The sequence below is a fragment of the Ranitomeya imitator genome, chromosome 1, assembly GCF_032444005.1.
Source record: "Ranitomeya imitator isolate aRanImi1 chromosome 1, aRanImi1.pri, whole genome shotgun sequence".
Classification (NCBI taxonomy): Eukaryota; Metazoa; Chordata; class Amphibia; order Anura; family Dendrobatidae; genus Ranitomeya; species Ranitomeya imitator.
Genome location: NC_091282.1, coordinates 682,204,314 through 682,222,376, shown reverse-complemented (window position 1 = coordinate 682,222,376; position 18,063 = coordinate 682,204,314). Strand labels below are relative to the sequence as shown.

At 43.9% G+C, this 18,063-nt stretch overlaps 1 protein-coding gene across 1 annotated transcript in view; it reads right to left on the bottom strand.

Annotated features, from left to right (window-relative positions):
* Positions 1–7,324: 7,324 nt before the first annotated feature.
* Positions 7,325–18,063, bottom strand: part of EXD1 (exonuclease 3'-5' domain containing 1) — a 189,428-nt gene continuing 178,689 nt past the window's right edge. Inside the window, exon 12 of the mRNA XM_069745614.1 lies at positions 7,325–7,626. Coding sequence (XP_069601715.1) covers positions 7,501–7,626 — 126 coding nt within the window. The 3' untranslated portion in view covers positions 7,325–7,500. The remainder of the gene's footprint in view (positions 7,627–18,063) is intronic.

Below are 18,063 nucleotides of genomic sequence, written 5' to 3'. Positions count from 1 at the left end.
GGTGGTGTGAAAATGAGAAATTGCTGGTCAACTTTTAACCCTTATAACTCCCTAACAAAAACAAATTTTGATTCCAATATTGTGCTGATGTAAAGTAGACATGTGGGAAATGTTACCTATTAAGTATTTTGTGTGACATCTCTCTGTGATTTAAGGGCATAAAAAATCAAAGTTGGAAAATTGCAAAATTTTCAAAATTTTTGCCAAATTTCAATTTTTTTCACAACTAAACGCAGGTAATATCAAAGAAATCTTACCACTATCATGAAGTACAATATGTCACAAGAAAACAATGTCAGAATCATCAGGATTAGTGATGAGCGAATATACTCGTTACTCGAGATTTCTCGAGCATGCTCGGGGGCCTCCGAGTATTTTTTAGTGCTCGGAGATTTAGTTTTTCTTGCCGCAGCTGAATGATTTACATCTGATAGCCAGCAAAAGTACATGTGGGGGTTGCCTGGTTGCTAGGGAATCCCCACATGTACTTAAGCAACAGTCCACATAACATCTTGGCAACAGTCCACATACCATCTGGCAAAAGTTCACATACCATCTGGCAACAATTCCTGTACCATCTGGCAAAAGTCCACATAACATCTGGCAAAACTCCACATTCCATCTGGCAAAAGTCTACATACCATATGGCTAAAGTCCGCTTACCATCTGGCGACAGTCCACTTACCATCTAGCAACAGTTCCCTTACCGTCTGGCAACAATGCGCTTACCGTCTGGCAACAATGCGCTTACCATCTGGAAAGAATCCACTTAACATCTGGCAACAATCTTACTTTCTGGCAATAATCCTCGAGATTGTCCAACCAATAATTTTTTCTATTTTTTAAAGATCATTTTATACGACCTCAAGTTTTGTTTTTGGTCTGTATCTATTGTTCATCATTAATTTCACTTCATTTCCTGCCCCCTTTTTGGTTACATGCTCCTCTCCAGACTGGGCAACTCCCTGTGCTTTATTTTCTTTTCTCACCCCCAGAGCTGGCACAGCCAGGCTCTATTGTCCAGTGCTGCCTTCAGCCCCCAATACACATCATTGGCTGTTCATAATCTGCCTCAGCACTGACCTCATTTATTCCAGCATTGGAGCTGACTGAGAAGTGATCCTATGCTTTTATCTGTGAAATAGAACAAAGTCTAGCTCACCATAGTTAACATCCTTGAAGACTCGGAGCACGGAACCGCTGTGTCAAGGAATCAAGAAAATGATGAGGAATCCAGCTCAACGAGATAGTGAAAAAACTCTTTTCTTTATTCACTTAAAAATTGTGTTCAGTGGAGGATAAAATCAGCAATTACAGAAAATAAAATGCGATATCAACGCGTTTCTGGTGACCAAGCACCCTTAGTCATGATAAGGGTACTTGGTCACCAGAAACACGTTTTTCACTATCTCGTTGAGCTGGATTCTTCATCATTTTCTTGCTTTTATCTATGGCAGTGCAGCGCCGATCACTACATCTCACACCACAACAATGGTGATAGTTGTCACATGTCCCCTACATTACCCAGGGGCTTAACCTTTGCTGACACTAGTGTCTACTTCAGTATGGATCCTATCATTGCTCTGACAAGGCAACTGCAGCAGCTCTGCCTGGAGATGACAGCTCTATGCACTGTCATTTTGCAGCACCATAACACTTCATGGTGAGGACCATGACTCCCAGGCAACCCTTAGTGGAGTCAAAGATCGCTTTGCCTGACTAGTTCTCTGGGGGGTGTTAAAGTTTGTTTTCAGGGAAGCCTGTAAACTTCACTTCAGTTTACGTCCTTGTTCCATAGGAACTGAGGAGCAATGGGTAGGGATAATAATCTCACTCCTTTAGCATGGGCATTCTCTCTCCTGTCTCACTCCCAGTTGCTCCAGACAGTGGAGGAATTTTTTTCTGGCGCTGGGTCATATATAAGACAACCCCAACCATGTGTACCTGGCTGAGTCACACTACGTCAGCTTCAAAAGGGACACCGGTCAGCAGAGTAGTATTGCCCAGAGTTTTGGAGGTGGTCCACTGACACTCAGTGGAATGACCCCGTGCTCCGTAGCCAGTTCTGTGAAGGGCCATCAGTGAAGGATGCCTTAGCCCTGTATGAGACTCCAGTTTCCTTTGAGGTGGCCATGTCTCTGGCTGAGTACATCCCCGTCTTAGAGACAAAGAGACACCCCAATGTGTGGAAGGTCCGGGGCCATGGGAAATCCATTCTGAAAAACCTATGCGATTGGGTGGGGCAACTCGTTGTGGAATGCAGTCTGTTGTTCCACGTAGAGGGGGGGGGGGGGGAGTATGTTTATACTGTGGCAGAAAAGGTCATTTCGTGGGCACGTGTCCTTTTCCAAATCACTGTAAGTAGCCGCTGGAAAACTAAGGAGCCCAGGTTGCGGGGAGGTTTGAAACCCGGGTGTACATATATCCTCCGTGGGTAGGACACAATTTTTTTTCTGCCTGCTGAAATCCATCTGGGCAAAAAATAAGGTGGATATTTCTGCATTTCTGTACAGTGGGACGGGGTTTAACTTGATCAATGCTAGGTTCATCCATGACCAGAGCCTCAAACCATATACACTGTCCAGACCAATACCCATAATCGTCAGACTCTGCACCTTTGAGATGCGTATTTTACTCAAACTATCCAGGGGTACAGGTAGGGGCCATGCACTCAGAATGTATTGACTGGTTTGAGGGTCTGCCCTCTCCTGTGGTTCTTGGACTTTCTTGGCTCACTCTGCACAACCCTTTGTTAGATTGGCATACTCGGGAGGTGGTAAAGTGGAGAGAGTATTGTCAAGGACAGTGCTTGCAAGGGTGTGTACCCAGTCTGTGCCTAAATACCTATCGGACTTTGGGGATGTGTTCTCGGAGCAGGGATGCCAAGAACTTCCTTTCTCCCATTATGACTGCGCCGTAAATCTTGTCCATGGGGCCAAGCTGCCAAAGAGCAAACTATATAATATTTCTGGTCCAGAGAGGCAGGCCATGAAGGACTATATTGCGGAAAGTTTGGCAAACTGTCATATCAGACCATCCTCATCCTCCATTGCTGCAGGGTATTTTTTTTTTTATAAAGAAGACAGACAGGGGGTTGCGCCTCTGTCTAGATTTCCGCGAACTCAATCAGATCACAGTCTGAGATCCGTATCTGCTTCCTCTCATCCCTCTTTAATCAGATTGTAGGCGCAAAATGGTTTTCTAAACTGGATCTCAGGCGTGCATATATATTCATTCACATTAAATTGCAAGATGATTAGAAAACAGCTTTCAGAACGCAAGAGGGGCACTAGAACCTTAAAAGAGGTTGTTGAGGCTCAGGGGGATGCCCCCCTGCTGCCTGTCCATTAGATAAACTGTTTGTGCCTGTGAATCTCCATTTGAGAGTTCTTAGTGAACATCATGATTCAGTCTTAGCCATACATCTCGGCATTAAAGCCACCACAGATCTTCTTAATCAGCGTTTTTGGTAGTCAGGGGTATGTCTGGGAGTATGTGGCTGCCTACTTTGTTTTAAAACCTCTTATACTCATTCGTCTGGGTCTATCCAACCATTGGTGATTCCCAATAGACCTTGGACTCATTTAATGGTCAATTTTATCCAGGATCTATCAGTGTCGTCAGGTAATACTGTAATTTTGGCGGTGGAGGGCAGATTCAGTAAAATGTCACATTTTATTGCGCTACTAGCTTTACCCAATGCCAAGACCTTGGCACAATTTTCATCAGAGATTGTAAAATTACATGGGATCCCTACCGATGTTTCTGACTGGGGAATGGTTTATTTCCAAAATTTGGAGGCCATTTCGCACTCGTTTGGGGATCCATCTGTCTTTCTATTTAGCATTTCGCCCACAGTCTCATGGTCAAACTGAAGGGGTTAACCAGAATCTTGAGCCTTATCTTAGGTTTTTTGTGTCTGAGAATCAGTTGGATTGGGTTACCTACTTACCGCTATCTGAATTTGCGGTAAATAATAATCATGACTCTACTGGTAAGTCACCATTTTTCAGAGCATATGGGTTTCATCCTCTGTTCAGCTCCTTTAATAGGAATCCTTTCTGGAATACCTGTAGAATGACTTTCATCATCAATTAAGTCTGTGTGGCAAAGGGGTTCTTGATAATTTGAGGAAGATGGGGTCCAAATACAAGAGTGTAGCTGATTGGAGACGTTTGGTGGGTCCAGACCTGTGTGTTGGTGACTTGGGGGGGTTGTTATCAAGTAACACATTAAATTGAAGGTTCCCTTTTGGAAACTGGGTCCAAGGTTCATCGGTCCTTAGGGTATGTGTCCACGTTCAGGATTGCTTCAGGATTTGGTCAGGATTTTACTCATGTAAAATCCTGACCAAATCTGCACCTGAGGTCACTGGCAGGTCACCTGCATTGTCCTTGCGTTGTTTCAGCATTGTAAGGACAAGCTGCGTTCTTAAGACGTGCCGCATGTCCGTTTTCGTGGGTATGTGGCATGCGTCTTTTAATGCATAGTGGAGACGGGATTTCATGAAATCCCCTCCACTATGCTGTAACATCTGGACACTGCGGCTCTACGCAGCGTCAAACACGCAGCGTTTCCTGAACGTGGAAACATACCCTTAGAAGATTGTAACAGTCGTCAACCCATAGCATTCTGCCTTGCTGCCCACTTTTAGGATCCATAATGTGTTTCATCGATCTCTACTCAAAAAATATGTCGCGTCCTCTGTAACGTCACTGCTACCACCATCTCCAGTCACTGTGGATGGAAATTTGGAATTTCAAATAGCCAAGATTGTTGATTCTCACTTAGTTCGTACACTGGAAGGCATACGGTCCTCAAGAGAGGATTAGGGTACCAGCATCTGATGTCCATGAGGCCAGGCTAATCTGGTCTTTTCACGTGACACACCCTGATAAATTTATCTAAATTTAAAAATAAAAAAAGTGTGGGGACCCCTCTATTATTGATAACCAGCCTTGCTAATGCTGACAACTGAGGGTTGCAGACCCCAGCTGTCAGTTTTGCCTGGCTGGTTATCAAAAATACAGAGAAACCTATGCCCTTTTTTAAAATTATTTATTTAGAACGCAAGTGTCAGTTGATGAATACTCCAATCAGCCGCACCTGCTCTCGCTGTTATTAGCGGCAGCAGGCAGACTGATGGAAGCAGTAGTCCCATCATCGGATACCAGTTTCCCTCTGGTCACAGCTGCGGGCACCGGTTGGAACTGCGGTTGTCTGATCAGTGGTAATGATTTTAGAGGCAGTGTTTGCCACGTTATCATGCACATGACAGCGCAACAAACACCCGGTGTTCGTGGAGCCGAACCTGAAAAGTAGCGCAAACTTCTTGTTGTCTGTGTTCGGTGACCATGCCCGAACAGTAGTTACTGAATTTTCCTGTTTGGGTTCGCCCATCTCTAGTTAGGATCATATTTACCTGGCGCTCTACGCTGAGCATTTACCTTGGGGTTTCCATCCAAATCTCCAAGTGACGCAATTTAGATGAAACCTCCGAGGGACCCATTCACCATAATGAGGCAGCAGAGTTACTCTGGACTTCACCTGACCACAGTCCAGCATTGTCCTTTTCAGAAATGCATAAAACTGTGGAAAGACCGTGCTTTATGCATGCCTAAAAAGACAGACAGAACCGGATCACAAGTCCTATGGCGTCTACAGTGCCTCATTATATTATTGATATTATTATATCAAGCATTTCAGAGATTTACACGGAAACCTCAGTGTAAGCGCTGAGAACAGTGCATAGGATAAATGTGAGCCAAGCCTCACTGCGAACTTTGGGAGACTGGGAAAAAAAAAAAAAAAAATCAGTAGTAGGTTAAGAATTGGTTGTATTTACTTTTTAAGATGCTCCTCATGCAGTAAAAGTGATTAGGGGACTTTATTCTTCCGATCAGAGCAATTACAGCAATACCGGATTTATATCAGGTTTTTAAAGTTTGGCTGCTGTCACACACTAAAAGACGCTTTTTATTGAAAAAAATAGTTTTTGCATCACACTATTTTGAGAGATATAATTTTTCTATATTTCTGCCGACAGAGTCATGAGACTGCTTGTTTCTTGCAAGACGAGTTGACGTTTTTATTCATACCATTTTCAGGCACAACATTTTTTGATCGCTTTCTATTCCGATGTTTGGGAGGCAGAATTAACAAAAGCCAGCAATTCAGGAATTGTTTATTTGGAGTTTTTTATACCTTTCCGCGAGTGGTAACATTGATAAGGCAGCTTTATTCTTCGGGTCAGTACGATTATAGTGATACCTCATTTATATCTATTTTTTGGCGCTTTTACAAATTACAAACCATTTCATAGAAAAAAAATTATGTTTGCATTGCTTTATTCTAGGAGCGATAACATTTATTTTTACACTTTTGGAGCTGTATGGTGGTTTGTGTTTTCGTGACAAGTTGAAGTCTTCAGAGATACCATTTTTAATGTACATTTGTCTTTTTGATTGCGTTTTATTCCACTTTTTTATATGTTTACCTTCTTTTTGTTACTTTTTTTTTTTTTTTACTTAGTCCCTCTAAGGGACTTTCACAGGTCTGATTGCTTACAAAGCATAGCAAAGGTACGAGCATTGTTGTGCGTTATAAACTGTCAGTGCTGCACATGTTCTGACAATGGTGTAACAATTTTGCTAGCTCTGGTGACCCGGTTGTCATCATGACGACATTGGATCACTAAGGCAACGATCAGCCCCTCACGATGATGTCACGGGGGAGCCAAATGAAAGGCAGAAGGGCCCCCTCTCATTGCTTGCCTACTAAATGCTTTGATTGATACCAATCGCAGAATTTAGCTGCTCAAACTGCCAGAAGCAGTGATGGCACCCCTCCTGGTAGTGAGTAATGGGTGATGGCTGTCATATCAGCTGAACACCCGGCGGTGATTGCTCGCGCACAGCGTCCTGCGAGCGGCCGATCTCCATAACATATATACTTTATTGATCAGAATGCAAACATCAATGCTTTCACATGTGTAAAGGGCAATCCATACGACTGTATAATGGCTTTATATGATCATTGTGTTCTCCATAAAACAGCATGGAATAAAGTATACCTCAATTCAACTTTTTCTCACAATTTCATATGCCAAAAAAAAGGAGGGGGCATACACCGAGGATAAGAACGAGATCCTAAAGTTCTTTGGATAACATATTCTAGTTGACCTGTCTTTCTCCATTCTCTCTCATTCATACAAGTAAAAGTATAATTACGTGAAAATAAAAGAATTATCAAATTGTGGTGGACTATACTATTTTGCAAACAAAAAAAAAAAAAGGCAGATTTTTTTTATTTCTTTGTATTTATTGTAATCAACCAACATCTGAACCATTGCAAGTAGTGAGGCTGTTTCTACTGAACAGTAACAAGGAGCATTCAAATCGTAACAATACAGGTGAAAGCTGCTAAAACTTTTATGAAGCAGCTGTACCTTGGTGAACATGTCGGACCCCAGGCTCAAAACAATTCCATGGATGTAGTGCTTTAAATTTCTTCCCTTATTAGGTGCCCTTGGGAATTGACTTGATATAATTGCAAGGCTTTTTCTCTTCTCCTTTGCTGCAATACACAAATCTGTTGAAGTTCTTTTGGAATCTCACAGGAGGCGGCCTGCCCAAGAACAGAACAAGAACAAATCTTAGAACTCAAGGTAGTCATGAGAAAAACCAAGTACACGATCACTGAATTCTATCATGTTATGTATCTCGACATATCTCGCACTTAGCTGAAAAGAGAAAATTAACTTTATTCCCCCACCCCGGCAGCATCCGGTTTCAGTCACGGGGAGTAGGAGGGGGTGCTGTTTCAGTCACCGCTCTGACAACATACAGGTTGGGCCATTGATATGGATACACCTAAATAATATGGGAATGGTTGGTGATATCAACTTCCTGTTTGTGGCACATTAGTATATGAGAGGGGGAAACTTTTCAAGATGAGTGGTGACCATGGAGGCCATTTTGAAGTCAGCCATGTTGGATCCAACTTTATTTTTTTTCAATGGGAAGAGAGTCATGTGACACAAACTTATTGAGAATTTCATAAGAAAAACAATGGTGTGCTTGGATTTAACGTAACTTATACATTGTGGGAAGTTCACACTAGATCTCAAGCAGCTTGGATTGCCTGTCTCTCCACTCTTCCTCCAAACTCTGGGACCTTAATTTCCAAGGTCTAGTGTGAAGTATCCACAACCAATGATGGTTTCGGGAGCCATGTCATCTGCTGGTGTAGGTCCACTTTGTTTTATCAAGACCAAAGTCAGCACAGCCCAGCTATGGGTAGCAGAAATTCTCTACCATGAACGCTACAGACCCCCCAGTTGTCATGCCAACCCATCGGTGCTCCGCAATTATGGGACAGGGGCGCCGATAATTGGGGTTTGTGACACGCTTCCGGTCTGTGCATGTTAAATGCTGCAGTCAGTGACAGTGGCATTTAACATATTAACCCCTTAATCAGATATGACGTACTATCCCGTCGAGGTGACATGGGACTTAATTCCCAGTGACGGGATAGTACGTCATAGTCGATCGGCCGTGCTCACGGGGGGAGCGCGGCAGATCGCCGCCGGGTGTCCGCTGATTATTACAGCTGCCATCCGGCACTATGTGCCAGGAGCAGTCACGGACCGCTCCTGGCACATTAACCCCCGGAACACTGCGATCAAACATGATTGCAGCGCTCCGGTGGCATAGGGAAGCATCGCATAGGGAGGGGGCTCCCTGCGTGCTTTCCGGAGACCCTTGGAACAACGCGATGTGATCGCGTTGTTCAGAGGGTCTCCCACCTCCTCCTCCCTGCAGGCCCCGTATCCAAAATGGCAGCGGGGCTCCTTCTGAGTCCTGCAGGGATGTGGCTTGCAAGCACCTGTTCAGATAAGGTGCCAGCAAGCTTCCCTGAAGTGCCTGTCAGATTGCTGATCTGACACAGTGCACTGCAAAGTGTCAGATCAGCGATCTGATAATATATAGTGATGTCCCCCCTGGGGCAATGTTATAAAGTTAAAAAAAAAAATATTTACATGTGTAAAAAAAAAAATTCCTAAATAAAGGAAAAAAAAAAAAAAAAAATTATATATATATATATATATATATATATATATATATATATATATATATATATATATATATATATATATATATATCCCAATAAATAAATTTCTTTATCTAAAAACAAAAACAACAATAAAAGTACACATATTTAGTATCGCCGCGTCCGTAACGACCCGACCTATAAAACAGTCCCACTAGTTAACCCCTTCAGTGAACACCGTAAAAAAAACGAGGCAAAAAAACAACGCTTTATTATACCACCAAACAAAAAGTGGAATAAAATGCGAAGAAAAAGACGGATATAAATAATCATGGTACCGCTGAAAACGTCATCTTGTCCCGCAAAAAACAAGCCGCCATACAGCATCATCAGCAAAAAAGTAAAAAGGTTATAGTCCTCAGAATAAAGCGATGCAAAAATAATTATTTTTTAGATAAATTAGTTTTTATCGTATAAAAGCTCCAAAACATAAAAAAAAAGATATAAATTAGGTATCGCTGTATTCGTACTGACCCGAAGAATAAAACTGCTTTATCAATTTTACCAAACGTGGAACGGTATAAATGCGCCCCCTTCCCCCCCATCCAAAAAGAAATTCATGAATAGCTTCTTTTTGGTCATTTTGCCTCACAAAAATCGGAAAAGCGATCAAAAATGTCACATGCCGAAAATGATACCAATAAAAACGTCAACTCGTCCCACAAAAAACAAGACCTCACATGAATTTGTGGACCAAAATATGGAAAAATTATAGCTCTCAAAATGTGGAGACACAAAAACTATTTTTTTGCAATAAAAAGTCTTTTAGAGTGTGACAGCTGTCAATCATAAAAATCCGCTAAAAAACCCGCTATAAAAGTAAATCAAACCCCCCTTCATCACCCCCTTAGTTAGGGAAAAATTATAAAAATATATTTACTTCCATTTTCCCGTTCGGGTTAGGGCTAAAGTTAGGGTTAGGGCTACAGTTAGGGTTGGGGCTACAGTTAGGGTTAGGGCTAAAGTTAGGGTTAAAGCTAGGGTTGGGGCTACAGCTAGGGTTGGGGCTACAGCTAGGGTTGGGGCTACAGCTAGGGGCTAAAATTAGGGTTAGGGTTGGGGCTCAAGCTAGGGTTTGGATTACATTTATGGTTGGGATTAGGGTTGGGATTAGGGATGTGGTTAGGATTATGGTTGGGATTACGGCTAGGGGTGTGTTGGGTTAGGGGTCTGTTGGGGTTAGGGGTTTAGTTAGGGTTAGGGGCATGATCAAGTAAGGGGTGTGGTTAGGGTTGGGATTAGGGTTAGGGGTGTGTTTGGGTTAGGGTTTCAGTTAGAATTGGGGGTTTCCACTGTTTAGGCACATCAGGGGCTCTCCAAACGCAACATGGCGTCCGATCTCAATTCCAGCCAATTCTGCGTTGAAAAAGTAAAATTCTGCTCTCTTCCCTTCCGAGCTCTCCCGTGTGCCCAAACAGGGGTTTACCCCAACATATTGGGTATCAGAGTACGCAGGACAAATTGGACAACTTTTGGGGTCCAATTTCTCCTGTTACCCCTTGGGAAAATACAAAACCGAGGGGCTAAAAAATTATTTTTGTGAAAAAAAAAAGGATTTTTTATTTTCATGGCTCTGCATTATAAACTGTAGTGAAACACTTGGGGGTTCAAAGATCTCACACCACATCTAGATAAGTTCCTTGGGGGGTCTAGTTTCCAATATGGGGTCACTTGTGTGGGGTTTCTGTTTAGGTACATCAGGGGCTCTGCAATTGCAACGTGACGCCTGCAGTCCAATCCATCTAAGCCTGCTTTCCAAATGGCGCTCCTTCCCTTCCAAGCTCTGCCATGCGCCCAAACGGTAGTTCCCCCCCACATATGGGGTATCAGGCTAAACTTAGGGTTATGGTTGGGGCTAAAGTTAGGGTTGGAGCTAAAGTAAGGGTTAGGGTTGGGGCTAAAGTTAGGGTTTGGATTACATTTACGGTTGGAATTAGGGTTGGGATTAGGGGTGTGGTTAGGGTTATGGTTGGGATTAGGGGTGTGTTTGGGTTAGGGTTTCAGTTAGAATTCGGGGTTTTCACTGTTTAGGCACATCAGTGGCTCTCCAAACACGATATGGCGTCCGATCTCAATTTCAGCCAATTCTGCGTTGAAAAAGTAAAACAGTGCTCCTTCCCTTCCGAGCTCTCCCGTGCGCCCAAACAAGGGTTTACCCCAACATATGGGGTATCAGCGTACTTAAGACAAATTGGACAACAACCTTTGGGGTCCAATTTCTCCTTTTACCCTTGGGAAAATACAAAACTGGGGGCTAAAAAAAAATAGTTTTGTGGAAAAAATTTTTTTTATTTTCATGGCTCTGCGTTATAAACTGTCATGAAACACTTGGAGGTTCAAAGTTCTCACAACACATCTACATAAGTTCCTTAGGGGGTCTTCTTTCCAAAATGGTGTCACTTGTGGGGGTTTCAATGTTTAGGCACATCAGTGGCTCTCCAAACGCGACATGGTGTCCTATCTCAAATCCAGTCAATTTGCATTGAAAAGTCAAACTGCGCTCCTTCCCTTTCGAGCTCTGCCATGCGCACTAACAGTGGTTTACCCCCACATATGGGGTATAAGTGTACTCAGGACAAATTGCACAACAACCTTTGGGGTCCAATTTCTTCTGTTACCCTTAGGAAAATAAAAAATTGGGGGGCGAAAAGATCATTTTTGTGACAGAATATGATTTTTTAATTTACGGCTCTGCATTATAAACTTCTCTGAAGCACTTGGTGGGTCAAAGTTCTCACAACACATCTAGATAAGTTCCTTAGGGGGTCTTCTTTCCAAAATGGTGTCACTTGTGGGGGGTTTCTACTGTTTAGGTACATCAGGGGCTCTGCAAATGCAACGTGACACCTGCAGACCAATCCTATGTCTGCATTCCAAACGGCGCTCCTTCCCTTCCGAGCTCTGCCATGCGCCCAAACATTGGTTTACCCCCACATATGGTGTATCAGCGTACTCAGGACAAATTGTACAACAACATTTGGGGTCCAATTTCTCCTGTTACCCTTGGTAAAATAAAATAAATTGGAGCGGAATTAAATTTTTTGTGAAAAAAAAAGTTAAATGTTTATTTTTTTTTTAAACATTCCAAAAAATTTTGTGAAACACCTGAAGGGTTAATAAAATTCTTGAATATGGTTTTGAGCACCTTGAGGGGTGCAGTTTTTAGAATGGTGTCACACTGGGGTATTTTCTATCATATAGACCCCTCAAAGTGACTTCAAATGTGATGTGGTCCCTAAAAAAATGGTGTTGTAAAAATTAGAAATTGCTGGTCAACTTTTAACTCTTATAACTTCCTAACAAAAACAAATTTTGTTTCCAAAATTATGGTGATGTAAAGTAGACATTTTGGAAATGTTACTTACAGTATATACTCGAGTATAAGCCGAGCTTTTCAGCCCAAATTTTTGGGCTGAAAGTGCCCCTCTCGGCTTATACTCGAGTCAATGTGGGTGGCAGGGTCGGCGGGTGAGGGCGCTGAGGTATACTTACCTAGTCCCAGCGATCCTCGCACTGTCCCTGCCTTCCTCCCCGTCTTCTGTGCTGCAGCTTCTTCCTCTCTTCAGCGGTCACGTGGGACCGCTCATTAGAGATATGAATAAGCGGCTCCACCTCCCATAGGGGTGGAGCCGCCTATTCATTCCTCTAATCGGCGGTGCCGGTGACCGCTGACAGGAAGAGCTGCGGCACCGAAGACCAGGCAGAGGGACAGCGCGAGGATTGCCAGGACTAGGTGAGTATGTCATATTCACCTGTCCTCGTTCCAGCCGCCGGGCGTCGCTCCATCTTCCCGGCCGGCGCCTCCATCTTCCCGACGTCTGCGCTCTGACTGTTCAGGCAGAGGGCGCGATGACGCATATAGTGTGCGCGGCGCCCTCTGCCTGATCAGTCAGAGCAGAGACGCCGGGAAGATGGAGGCGCCGGAACGAGACGCCGGGAGCTGCAATCAAGGGAGGTGAGTATGTGGTTTTTTTTTTTATTGCAGCAGTGGCGGCGGCGGCAGAGATTTCTATGGGGCACAATGAACGGTGCAGGGAGCAGAGCTGTGTATATATGTGGGACATGCAGGGAGCAGAGCTGTGTATATATGTGAGACATGCAGGCGGCAGAGCTGTGTATATATGTGGGACATGCAGGGAGCAGAGCTGTGTATATATGTGGGACATGCAGGGAGCAGAGCTGTGTATATATGTGGGACATGCAGGCGGCAGAGCTGTGTATATATGTGGGACATGCAGGGAGCAGAGCTGTGTATATATGTGGGACGTGCAGGGAGCAGAGCTGTGTATATATGAGGGACATGCAGGCGGCAGAGCTGTGTATATATGTGGGACATGCAGGGAGCATATGGCACCGTATATGGCACAGCAATGGGGCACAATGAACGGTGCAGAGCACCGTATATGGCACAGCAATGGGGCACAATGAACGGTGCAGAGCACCGTATATGGCACAGCAATGGGGCACAATGAACGGTGCAGAGCACCGTATATGGCACAGCAATGGGGCACAATGAACGGTGCAGAGCACCGTATATGGGCACAGCAATGGGGCACACTGAACGGTGCAGAGCACTATATGGGGCACAGCTATGGGGAAATAATGAACGGTGCAGAGCACTATATGGCACAGCTATGGGGAAATAATGATCTATTTTTATTTTTGAAATTCACCGGTAAATGCTGCATTTCCACCCTAGGCTTATACTCGAGTCAATAGGTTTTCCCAGTTTTTTGTGGCAAAATTAGGGGGGTCGGCTTATACTCGGGTCGGCTTATACTCGAGTATATACGGTAAGTATTTTGTGTGACAAATCTCTGGGATTTAAGGGCATAAAAATTCAAAGTTAGAAAATTGCGAACTTTTCAGAATTTTTGTCAAATTTCCTTTTTTTTTTTTTTTTTTTTTTTTACAAATAATCGCAGGTAATATTAAAGAAATGTTTCCACTATCATGAAGTACAATATGTCATGGGAAAACAATGTCAGAATCATCAGGATCCATTGAAGCGTTCCAGAGTTATAACCTCATAAAGGGACAATGGTCAGAATTGTAAAAATTGGCCCGGTCATTAACGTGCAAACCACCCTTGGGGGAAGGGGTTGAAAGCTGCAGGTAGATCGCAGCACCCGTGGCTGTTAGGGGCACATGATAGATGACCAATTCAGCTGATATGTGCCTTAAAAGATGCAAGATCAGCACCAGAGTCGACATCAAAGGCGGGGAGGCAACCTATGACGTTCCAATATGTCACAGGTCGTAAAGGGGTTAATATAACTCGTGAATATTTAATGCTCAATCTCTGCCAGCAGCAGTTGAAGTACACGGTCCAGCGAGGCGCGCTTACCACGCAACCATCAGCCCTATCCTGCATCGCGATTGCTGGGTGCAGACAGGATGTTATGACAGCCAAGCTGCCTACTGAAAATACCATGCTCACCATGACAGTACTCCTGTTAAAGTTTATCTGTCACCATATTTGACCCAACTTATTAATATGGGCATACAGGCAATAGAATGCTGAAAACAGTCCTCACTGTAAGCTCCATTTCAGATGATTTCTCAACAAGTCAACTGATGAGGCTCCAGCCCGGGACTGTTCCCAATACTGCAGAGGCTCCTGATGAGGACTGCCCCGATACTCTAGAGCAGTGCTCCCCCAACTCCGGTCCCAAAAGCCACCAACAGGTCATGTATTCAGGATTTCATTAGTATTGCACAGATGATGGAATCCTTGCCTTTCCAGGTAATGCAATTATCACCTGAGCAGTACTTAGGAAATCTTAAAAACGCGACCTGTTGGTGGCTCTTGAGGACTGAAGTTGGGGAACAATGATCTAGAGGTTCCCAGCGAGGACTGTCCCTGATACTGCAGAGGCTCCCGGTGAGGCAAATGAACTTCTTGTAACAAGATATCAAGGAGAGTAGGGAGCAGGGTCTGGATGAAGGTCTTGGCTTGGTGCAATAATAAGAGAGTCTTTCAGCAATAGACACAAAATGATGTCCAGTGGATTGGTACGCTAGAACCAGTGGGGTAGTACCCCCAGTATTATCCCCTATTGATTTAAAAAAAAAAAAGGAAAAAAAAAAGGGTATAAAGCTTTTTGATGCAGCCACAAATGCCTTTAGCAGCAGGCCATCAATTGTATGTGGCTACTCAGTAATGTTAATTATTTTATGTTTTATCGTTGTAACTAATAGAAATAATTTTGGAGATTTATGCGTGTGTTAATAAAACATTAATGGAAAAGAAGACAGGAGAAAGTCACCTTTGGGAAGAAATATTTTCCCCTGTATATTGCATCATTTAGTTGGTACTTCACCAGTAATCCTACCCTGAAGGCCCACAGTCCCCTCCGGTCTATAGACTGACTGAAGCCATGATCAGGCATGGTAATGATCGGGCCAATCACTGAGATTACCATCATGACCTGGTAAGGAACATGATTGGTCCATCCATTGTACAAAGAGACTGGTGAGGGTGCATGGACCAGTGGCAATCCGGAGGCAGGGAGCTAGCAGAGAAGTATGAGCTTTTACTGTAAATCATGCCAGAAGTAGACAAAAGCCGCCATTACTTGTGTCCTACACAATACTTTGGGACATGTAGAATTATATCATTGCTCTAAAAAAACCTATGGATGTTTTCCAATAAACTTTTTACCAGGCTATTTGCGCTCGCATCGGTGAAGGATCCAAGGCTTATTATCCAACAAGGTTTTCATTGTTTCTCAGGAAAAAGCACATACAACGCGTTTTGACAATATAAAGGTCTTCCTCAGGTATATTGTGATACGTGTTCCAAAATAGTGGATGTCTTTATAGGAAGTAGTATTATGATAAGTAGGGTGTGGACCACTAAAATTAGTTGCTAGCAGACCCACAATTTAGCTGCTACACAAGTTGGAAGTTAACAAGGTGACATAATGGTAATAAAAGCACTACATATGTATATAAAAAAGGGAATAAAAAAGGAGAAAACATGTATGTATATTAAAGTTAGATTATAACAGATAATCAAATATGTTAATGAATATCATAAAATTATATAGCAACTTTAGATGGTTATGTGTGACATATTATTATTATTTATTGTTATAGCGCCATTTGTTCCATGGCGCTTTACATGTGAGGAGGGGTATACATAATGAAAACAAGTACAATAATCTTAAACAATACAAGTCATAACTGGTACAGGAGGAATGAGGACCCTGCCTGCGAAGGCTCACAATCTACAAGGGATGGGTGAGAATACAGTAGGTGAGGGTAGAGATGGTCATGCAGCGGTTTGGTCGATCGGTGGTAACTGCAGGTTGTAGGCTTGTCTGAAGAGGTGGGTCTTCAGGTTCTTTTTGAAGGTTTCGATGGTAGGCGAGAGTCTGATGTGTTGTGGTAGAGGGTTCCAGAGTAGGGGTGATACGCGAGAGAAATCTTGTATACGATTGTGGGAAGAGGAGATAAGAGGGGAGTAGAGTAGGAGATCTTGTGAGGATCGGAGGTTGCGGGTAGGTAAGTACCGGGAGACGAGGTCACAGATGTATGGAGGAGACCGGTTGTGGATGGCTTTGTACGTCATGGTTAGGGTTTTGTAGTGGAGTCTCTGGGCAATGGGGAGCCAGTGAAGGGATTGACAGAGGGGAGAGGCCGGGGAATAGCGGGGGGACAGGTGGATTAGTCGGGCAGCAGAGTTTAGAATAGATTGGAGGGGTGCGAGAGTGTTAGAGGGGAGGCCACAGAGCAGGAGGTTGCAGTAGTCAAGGCGAGAGATGATGAGGGCATGGACTAGGGTTTTTGCAGATTCATGGTTGAGGAATTTTTGAGTTGAAGTCGGCAGGAAGTGGAAAGGGCTTGGATATGTGGTTTGAAGGAGAGATCAGCGTCAAAGATTACCCCGAGGCAGTGAGCTTGTGGGACTGGGGAGAGTGGGCAGCCATTTACTGTAATGGATAGGTTCGTTGGGGGGGTCGCGTGAGATGGGGGAAAGATGATGAATTCTGTTTTGTCCATGTTAAGTTTCAGAAATCTAGCGGAGAAGAAGGATGAAATAGTGGACAGACATTGAGGGATTCTGGTTAGAAGGGAGGCGATATCTGGTCCAGAGATGTAGATCTGTATGTCGTCAGCATAGAGGTGATACTGAAAGCCATGAGATTCTATGAGCTGTCCCAGGCCAAAGGTGTAAATGGAGAAGAGCAAGGGCCCAAGGACTGAACCTTGTGGGACTCCGACAGATAGGGGGCGAGGTGAGTAGGTGGTGTGTGAGTGGGAGACGCTGAATGTCCGGTCTGTTAGGTATGATGAGATCCAAGATAGGGCCAAGTCTGCGATGCCAAGGGATGAGAGGGTTTGTAATAATAGGGAATGGTCCACTGTGTCAAAGGCAGCCGACAGGTCGAGGAGGAGGAGGACAGAGTAGTGTCGCTTGCTCTTGGCGGTTAAGAGGTCATTGGTGACTTTAGTTAGGGCAGTTTCGGTGGAAAGGTGTGACCGGAAGCCAGATTGTAGGCGGTCAAAGAGGGAGCAAGAAGAGAGATGGGAGGACAGTTCAAGGTAGACGTGTTGTTCCAGTAGTTTTGAGGCATAGGGGAGAAGTGATATAGGGCGATAGCTAGATACAGTGGATGGGTCAAGAGAGGGCTTTTTGAGGATAGGTGTGATGGAGGCATGTTTAAAGCTGGAGGGGAAAACACCAGTTGTTAGTGATAGGTTGAAGAGATGGGTTAGGGGTGGGATGAAGATTGTGGTGAGGTTTGGGATGAGGTGGGATGGGAGTGGGTCAAGTGCACAGGTGGTGAGATGGGATCTTGAGAGTAGAGTGGAGAGTTGATCTTCTGTAATGGTGGAGAAGTTGGTTTTGGAGGTGGAGGGCTGGGAAATCGGGAGGAAGAGCTCTGGGGGTTGTTGACCAAAACTGTCTCTGATGTTATCAATCTTCTGCTTGAAAAATGAGGC